General features: G+C 39.4%; 1 protein-coding gene and 1 non-coding gene across 2 annotated transcripts; one reads left to right on the forward strand and one right to left on the reverse strand.

The window, feature by feature from the left end:
• Positions 1-2050: 2050 nt before the first annotated feature.
• LOC131598347 (transcriptional corepressor SEUSS-like) lies at positions 2051-7374 on the reverse strand. Its single transcript, XM_058870960.1, has 7 exons — positions 6649-7374; positions 6460-6566; positions 6101-6251; positions 5717-5814; positions 5077-5170; positions 3922-3991; positions 2051-3315 (listed from the first exon to the last, which is right to left on the reverse strand). Exons 1-7 carry the CDS (start codon positions 7372-7374, stop codon positions 2390-2392), a joined length of 2172 nt encoding a protein of 723 aa, XP_058726943.1. The 3' UTR covers positions 2051-2389.
• Positions 7375-8067: 693 nt separating this feature from the next.
• On the forward strand, positions 8068-8174 carry LOC131600861 (small nucleolar RNA R71). Its single transcript, XR_009283465.1, has one exon. It is a non-coding gene; the product is annotated as a small nucleolar RNA R71 (small nucleolar RNA).
• Positions 8175-9379: the final 1205 nt, after the last annotated feature.

The following is a 9379-nucleotide window of genomic DNA, read 5'->3' on the forward strand; positions in this document are numbered from 1 at the left end:
AAGGAGACAAGTTTCCCTCTAAGGAGTCTTGTCTTAGGACAATAAAAAAATGGCACATGGCGCACAACGTTGATTTTGAAGTAGATCGTTCAAACCTGGAACGGTATGTAATCACTTGTAAGAATCCAGAGTGTGGCTTCAGACTGTTGGCTTCTTATAGGAAGCGAAGTAATGCATGGAAAATAGGGTCGATTACGCAGCAACACACGTGTGTAAACCCTAACACTTCCCAGGATCATACGAAACTCAGTGCCGATCTCATCTGTCAGGAGATCTTGCCTCTAATAAGCTCTGATCCGTCTCTGAAGGTCAAAAATATTATCTCGCATATCGTTACAACCTTCAACTACACTCCATCTTATAGAAAGGCGTGGGTTGCAAAAACAAAGGCAATTGATACCGTCTACGGCAACTGGGAGGAGTCATACAAAATTCTTCCCCGATACCTCAATGCGCTACACAGTTACGCACCTGGCACTGTTACTATTCTAGAGACACTGCCCGCTCATGCCCCGGATGGAAACCCTGTCCAAGGAAATGGAATATTCCATCGGCTTTTTTGGGCGTTCAAACCTTTCGTACGGGGATTTGCACATTGTAAACCCATACTTCAAATTGACGGGACATGGTTATACGGCAAATACAAAGGAACCATGCTCATGGCGTTTGCACAAGACGGGAACAACAACATATTTCCAGTGGCGTTTGCAATCGTCGAAGGTGAAACTACGGCGGGTTGGAGTTTCTTTCTAAGGAACCTCCGAGAACATGTTGCTCCTCAGCCTCACATATGTTTAATCTCTGATAGGCACGCTTCCTTAGAGAGTGCTTATAATAATCCAGCAAACGGATGGCATGACCCCCCTTCAAAACACGTCTATTGTATTCGCCACATCGCCCAGAACTTCATGCGGGAGATCAAGGACAGACATCTAAGAAAGGCCTTGGTCAATGCTGGTTATGCATTGACCCAACCCACATTCCAGCATTATCGGAGTGAGATTGTAATGACAAATCCAGAGGCAGGTAGTTGGGTAGATAACCTTTCTAGGGAGAAATGGACAAGGGCTTACGACAAGGGCGTGCGATGGGGCCATATGACGACAAATCTCGTGGAATCCATGAATGGCGTTTTCAAAGGCATTCGTAACCTTCCAATCACAGCACTAGTGGAGGCTACATACTTTAGGATGGCTTCACTCTTCTCAACGAGAGGGAGAAAATGGGGTGATGTTAGGCAATCTGGTCAACTATTAAGTGATAGTTGCATGAAGTTTATGCAACAGCAATCGGCAAAAGCGAACACTCATCAAGTAACTTCTTTCGACTGTTTCAATCGCACGTTCAGTGTGCGGGAGACAATTGACCACAATGAGGGATTGTCAAGACAACAATATAGGGTTCTTCTGGACGAAGATTGGTGCGACTGTGGAAGGTTTCAAGCTTTTCGTATGCCTTGCTTGCCGTCATAGCTGCATGTGCGTATGCGCACCGCGACGCTAAATCACTACTGTCTCCGATTTACAAGACTCAGACATTGCTCAGAGTTTACAGTGTTGCCTTCCCTGTGGTGTCCAAGGAGGATTACTGGCCTGAGTATGATGGAGAGGTAGTTTGGCACAACGACGCAATGCGGCGAAAGAAAAAAGGGCGTCCCAATAGTACACGGATTAGAACCGAAATGGACGTCCACGACAAAATGGAACGAAAATGCAGCATTTGTCGTCAGGTGGGGCACAATAGAAAAAAATGCCCTAATTGTGGCGTAACCTCGTCGCAAGTTTAATATAATCTGTATTTTTTTTTCGACACTGTATCAGTTTCCCTTACCAACTCTTGTAACCGTTCATCGGTCTATCATCAATAAATTGTGCTTTTGTGAAAATCCGATATCGATAACGCAAACGTTATTTAGGGTTTGTGATAATTTTACGAACTCGATTATAAGACGTTTTTACAAAAATAAAAGACCGGAATAAAAAACGGTGCGCGGAAATACCCGAAACGGGTTAATTTTGAAAAAAAAAATGGCACACACATAGGAGCCAAATCAGCCAAACAACCAGCCAACAAATTTTCATTTTCTTATATATATTATATATGTAAAAGAAGAAAGAAAAAAAACAGATTAGTACAAAGACCTATGACTACCCGACTGCATTCTGCCATCATCATGAGGGTTCTGAAAGCAAATCTAGCTTCCTCATGCTGCACAGGAAGCTGCCTAAGAACCACTCTCTATCCAAAAGATACTGCTTAAGTTTGGACGCACGTTGCGATACTTAATCCAGCGTCCGTAGGCATTTTTACTGTAGTTTTTCAGAGGCAAGAAATTTCAGTGGCGAGTGAAGGCTCGGCTATGTGATCACATACAGGCATTGTAAAGGCTCTAATCAAATTGAAACCCACTAAGCAGTTGACTTGACAAATCCTGTTGATGATTCATAGCCTGTTCCCGAGTTATCGATGACATTCCTACTCTTCCATTCATGACTGAATTATTTCCCATTCCTGGCCTCATTCCATTGGGTAAACCAGATGGACCAAGACCCATTGTGCCATAACCACCAACCCCAACACCAGGATTATTGTTCACGCCTCCATTACCCATCATGACATTGCCACCGTTTAGGCCAGTATTAGTACTCCCTGGTAGGATACCATTTACATTCTTCATGTCATTTCCAAGAGAATTAGCACCTACCATTCCACCTGTTCCGTTCATCTGAGAGGACATCATCATCTCATGAATGATTTTCTGGACCGAGTTCTGAGCATCGTTACTTGGGTCGGCTTCACCGGAAATAGATGTTTGTTGTTGTTGCAAGGAAATATTAGCTGGTGAGCTTGCTGCACCCATGTGATTTGCAGATGGTATACCCGGATGAGAATTTTGAGGATTGTTAGATGAGGACGGTGTCGGTGAATGAAAAGGGGACGAGTTTGGTTGCCCTTGTGGCACTGTGTTATTGCATGAACCTGGGGATGGAACATGGGAAGAATTACCTCCATATGGACTGCTTGCATTTTTCATTGAATTTTGCTGCCTAGCATTCATAGAGTTCTGATGGAGAAGTCCAACAATGGTGCTTGTGGTAGTCGAAGCAGATGCTGAATTGACATTGTTATTTACACTTGCCACACCATTGTTGGAAGGAATTTGCATGGCAGCAGCTTGCACAGAGTTCTGATCACCATTTGAGTTATGGGACGCCATATGCTGTTGTTGCTGCTGTAATTGATCTTCAGACTGTTGCGCCTGACTATGAAGTGCAGATGAATTACTTGTTCTCCGAGGGAATTTGGACAAGCTGTCTGAGAGAATGCAAGAAAAATGAACATTCCATTATTAGCAAATCATTACAATCAAAGAGATAACAATATTAAGTTGACTGAAACTGTAAATAGTTTGATTGAGTGCAAACCAAAGTGTATACATGGAAAATAATAAGTAAGCAAACAGCAATACCACGTGGAAAACAACATTTTAGTACTTCGTGGCAAAGAGTTATACAATATGCCAGTTCACCTTGGCGTTCATGAAAAAATAATCCAATCAATGATCACAAATGACTCATGGACGGGAAGGGACACTATTTCCACCGCTGTCATTAAAACTACTTATTATGTTTGACAACTGTATCATCATTTGATGATATTTTACTTTTAAACGACAGTGTAATTATCAACTTAACATCTGACGGAATGAAATCTGACAGCAAGAACTATTTATAGATTGGAAACTAAAGAATCTGTTAATCGGTTTAAGTTGCAGGGCAAAACAGAATTTTTATTTAGAATGAAATTATAGGGACTAATAAGTAATTTACCCTAAATTTTTACATAAACAGATAATAACAGTGCAGTTAAGCTCATATCCATTCGCAAATATGTTAAAAAAAAGTAAACAGATCAACTTACCCATAGGTCCAGTTCCTGTTTCTCTGCTATAATCTATCAAGTCTTTCATACTATTTACCACTTCTGATATCTGCAACATAAAGAAGAAGAAATAACTTGTCAAGCTAAGCTCAGCAGACCCTACTTTAAAAAAATAACGGATATCATACTTAAAGAAATTAAAAACTTTCAAGTTAACTATCTTTCAATTTTATTTATATACACTGTCATCATTATCCAACTATTTAAATATACCTAATTTCATCGTACCAACTAATGGGGTAACTAGCTAACTGGATGGGGCTATAGCTACCTACTGGAAGTTACATAGTACGAACTTGGACGTTTCATTTATACTAAATACACTTACCAAACAAACTACTCAACAAATCTTATTTGAAGAACTAGGTTAGAATCTAGAAGGCAGGGCTTGGTAGAGCCGGACAAAACATGTGCTTTGATTTATGTTTGGTGCATTTCAAAAACAGAAAAGGACACAAGTCTTAATAGTAGTACATTTTGGTCCCCTTAAAAAGGTGGAATAAAAGAATAGCCTATTCCCTATTAATCCATCCATGTGCTAAAACTACATGAATCAGAATTGCAGGAATATTTAGGAAATAAAAAATATTAAAAAAAAAAAAAACTCTTAATAATAGGTTCAGGAACTATTGGTACAAAAATTTATATAATTGAGATTAGAGTTTTAACCCGGCATAAATCATTTTGCAAATTGATGCTTCACAACAGACATTAAAATATTTGTGACACACCGCGTAATGTGGAAATACTTGTGACACATCTAAGTAAAACCTGCCAGTCTATTTAGTTTCAGTAGAGTCACAATAGCATTCAACTACTAATTAGTAATTACTCCATCTGTCTCATATTACATGTCGTACAAGGTTTTATACTTACTTACACTTGGAAAAAAATTGAGTGTTCTTTTTTCCATGATAAAATGAGCTTCAATAACTAAAATAGCCTTATTAATTAAAGTAGTTAGTGGAGTGACCAAGTGGATTGAGGTATATAAATAAGGGTGTTAGTGGAAACAGTTACTAATGTTTCATTGATAACAATTAATATAAGACATACAATCATTCTAAATGTGACACTTTATATGATATGGAGAAAGAAAGTACTAAAGAACATGTCTCAATAATTAGAGCTTACTTGTAGGCACCGCACATATCTCTTTGTGTATCCTAAATCATTAACCAATGGAACTTCTAAGGCTTTTGCCAGCTGACGGGCTGATGCAACAAACCTGGAAAAGCAGCAATGCAGCAAATAAAATTAGGAAAAGAAAAAGAAAGAATTCTGAAACAAGTGAAAATAATTTAGAATACACACAGATCATGAAAAGCGGCACAATAAATGAGAAATGACGGCATCAGAGCATGCAACTCATTTAAGTGATAAACAAATTAAAAATAAGATTTCATCAGAAACTACTATGAAGCATCACTATTAGATGTATATCCAAGAAGATCAAGCCAAAAAGAAGGGTTGAAAAGAGAACAAAACGGATTGCAGACTAAAATTTAAAAGAGAACAAAACAGATTGCAGATTAAAATTTAAGAGATAGGTAGGTACATTGAAATTTAACATATGAAATCCCTACTTAAGGGAAAATTAACCAAGGGCTATTCCATCATCCCGGAAAAATAAATCACAAGAGAATTAACAAACAAAAACTTTCAACTTTTAAAAAGTGGCATTTGGCTATCATAAAAGTTTCACAATTAATTAATTTAGAAAAAAACGCCAGATCAGAAATAAGTATATTAATTTATGAAAAAAGGGACTCACAAATTGCAATTATTTTGCAACTCTGGAATGGACAGATTGGGTGCTGCATTTTGTGTGCATGCCTGATATTTTTGAGCAACTGCTCCAAGCTGACTAACCTGATACAAGAATTAATAAAAGCATATATAAGCATAATGTATAACACACTTCATTGGAAACAACAATGTAATTCCGAAAGTACTAATTTGTTAAAACCACTATAAGTCATTACTGGCAAATGATATAAATGTCAAATAAGGATATATAGATTGTACGGGTGGTGGTTGGCATATATACTACCATATGAAAATATGCTAGTGCCATATGATACAAAAATATAAAACTCGGTTAACTCAAAATAAAATATGTCAGCCATCTGTTAAACTCGGCCGCTCCGGCCGTTGCCTCTGCACGGAAAAGCAAAATAAAGAAAACTGCATCAGGCTGTGCAGTTCCATCACATATGGGTGACTCGGTTGGAACGGGCACAATAATGGGATTGGATTCAGAACGATGCCGCGTCAAAGCGGCCGCGTCAGTCGTAAATGATATTACCCTTAAATTTTTAAAGATAACAAGGTTATTTTATTTTTAAATATGAATACTTCAGGAATTTTGATGAATTATGAGTTTATTGATATTAACTATATTAGTATCCGCATCACTTAAATATCGGCCGTTCTGCTTCCCGCTCCCGTTCTGTTCCATTTTAAGAGATGGCCATGCCGTGCCGCTATCCAAGATTGATAACATAGCAGCCATGCCGTTCTGTTTCTCTGCCACTTCCATACATGGAAACGCACCACTTCTTTTTGGCATTAGGAGCAAAGTACTCGGCGACAAATTTCCTCCAGAAATCAATGTTGTTATCCTACAAAAAATCAAGTGCAAATGTATATTAATATAATATAGTATACATATTTAGAAGAGCAAATAGTAAGAATAGTTATTACTTCGGGTCTATGTTGTTGCTGATACATGTAATGTGTCAGCCGCCTGGCACACATCCCAGATTCATATGTTGGTTTCACAGGAGACCTTATAGGCATATTCTGCTGTTGAAACTGTTGGGGTAGCTGGGATCGTTGCTGCTGAGGCATTGACTTTAAGAGTTGCTGCTGCTGAGGCATTGACTTTAAGAGTTGCTGCTGCTGATGTTGTTGATATTGCATTAGTCTCTGTTGTTGTAAAAGATTCATCTGTGCAGCAGTAGCTTGAGAAGTTTGCCTTGACATATGGAGGAGTTGTTGCTGCTGCTGCTGTTGTTGTTGCTGTTGTTGCTGTTGATGCAAAAGTGGTTGATCACTATGCTGGGGCTCCATTTTAACAGGTGCCATACCTCTCATTGATTGGTTTTCTGTTTTGGTGTTTTTCAACCTTTGTGGGAACGGAAGAGGTGGTTTGTAAGGTTGTTGTGTGTGATTCCCTACTTCTGGTTTTGATTGCTTTTCAGGTTTCTCTGGTTCCTCTACCTGGTCTTTGGGTGCAGCATCTTCCTTGGGTTTTTCTGGTGTGCTTAGGTTACGATTTTTAGGCCCTTCATAAGCGGTTCCACTTATTAAGGTGATAGAATTTGCTTGGCCTTTGGGATTGGGTTGAGTTTGTCCAAGGAATTGTCCTCCAGGTACAACTTGTGCAGAGGTGGTTTGTGCCACTTGGGAAATCTGGGTCTCAAGCATTTTGGTGTGGGTCATCATCTGGTCAAACTTGGTTGCCAGTTGAGTAACTAGTTCGTTTGTGTGAATGTGTTGATTCATAAACTCCTTTTTTTGCTGAGTTTGAGTCTGAATAAAGGTGTCTATGGTTTCTTTAAGGTTTGGTCTTGGTGGCACAACTTGCATAGGTTGGTTTTGTTTTTGCGTTTGGAATCCTCGGGGTCTCGAGGATCCGGGATTTTGGATGGGGTTATTGTTTTTGTAAGAGAAATTTGGGTGGTTCCTCCATCCAGGATTGTAGGTGTTCGAGAAAGGGTTTCCTTGGGTATAGTTAACTTGGTCGAGCTAGATTCGTTCAAAAGATTACAGTCAACTGTTTGATGTCCTTGAGTTTCACAGAGTTCGCACTCCGATTGGATTGCTGCCACTGTGGTAGGGTTTTGAGACATGTTCTTAACTCTCAAGGCCAGGGCATCCATCTTGGCATTCATCATGTCCATGCAACTTATCTCATGCTTTCCTCCATGGCTTTCCTTTTTCTCAACTTTCGCTCGTTCTATTCCCCACTGGGCGTGGTTTTGGGTCATGTCCTCTATCAGGGCACAAGCGTCAGGGTAAGGTTTGTTCATCAATGCTCCGCCAGCGGCAGCATCTATGGACATCTTTGTGTTGTAATGGTGTCCATTATAGAAGGTGTGTATGATTAACCATTGCTCCAGGCCATGGTGTGGACAAGCTCTCAAAAGTTCTTTATATCTTTCCCAGGCATCAAAAAGTGATTCGCCTTGGTTTTGAGTGAAACTAGTGATCAGGTTCCTTAGGACAGCGGTCTTACTCGGTGGGAAATATCTGGCAATAAATGCTCTCCTAAGGGCTTCCCAAGTCGTTATTGAGTTGGTTGGAAGGGCGTCTAACCAGTCATGGGCTTTACCTCTAATGGAAAAAGGAAACAATCTTAAGCGGATGGCTTCGGGTGTGGCTTCATTTGCCTTAAGCGTGTCAGCCAACTGGATAAATACCTTTAGATGTTGATTCGGGTTCTCGGTAGCGAGACCAGCGAATTGGTTTTGTTGTACTAGTTGTAATCGTGAGGGATTAAGTTCGAAATTGTTGGTTGTTATAGCGGGGTTTACTATACTAGAACTAGGCACCTCATTAGATGGTTGATCAAACTCTTTAAGCGGTCTTTGGTTACGGTCTTCGGTCATAGCTTTCCTTAACTTAAGGATAAATAGACGTGCTCGGGCGTAACGTTCGGGTTCCACTAAAGGGTTCACTAGGTTACCGGTGCTACGATTTCTATGCATCTACCGGCTAGAATAGCCTTAGTCTAAACGGGATAACAATAGGGTACGAAATTTGACGAAGTTGGTCCCCGACAACGGTGCCAAAAACTTGATGGGTTATTTACGTATAGCCTAAATATAGAACTGCAAGTGCACAACCTATCGAAGTAATATATAAGATTATCGAACCACAGAGACCAATCGTCAATCTATCAACTCTATTGCTAAGGTGCTTATCTAAGGTGTACAAGAATATTGATGCGAGTGCAGTGCAACAAAGTAAGTAAGCGAAGTAAGTAACAGTTTAAGCAACAGGTTGGAATATAAATCATGAAATCAAACTATGGTCCAGTCATGCATAAATGAAATCGCTTATGGGGCAGTATTTTCTATCTGTAGCAAAGAACCAATTTAACGGGAACTTGTAGCTTTTGCTACTAAGATCCGAGTTTACTCTTTAAATTAAATTCTTTTATTGTCACATATAAAGGGTGCCTTCCGCGTTAAAGAGGTAAACTTATTTTTAAGAAATTGATAGTTTTGACTTAACAGAAAAGTAATTTTGACTTGGAAACATTAACTTAAAGAGACTTTCGGCTTTTGACCAAGAGTCGGATTTCAAATCTACAAACGCGTCCGAAAATAGTTTCAAAATCGTTTTCTAAAAAGCGTTAATGATTCCTATTTGACCAACCAAACTGCTTTCGCTCTTTTTGTTTGGTTAAATAATAATCAAGTCATAT

This window comes from Vicia villosa, linkage group LG4, assembly GCF_029867415.1.
Source record: "Vicia villosa cultivar HV-30 ecotype Madison, WI linkage group LG4, Vvil1.0, whole genome shotgun sequence".
Taxonomy (NCBI): Eukaryota; Viridiplantae; Streptophyta; class Magnoliopsida; order Fabales; family Fabaceae; genus Vicia; species Vicia villosa.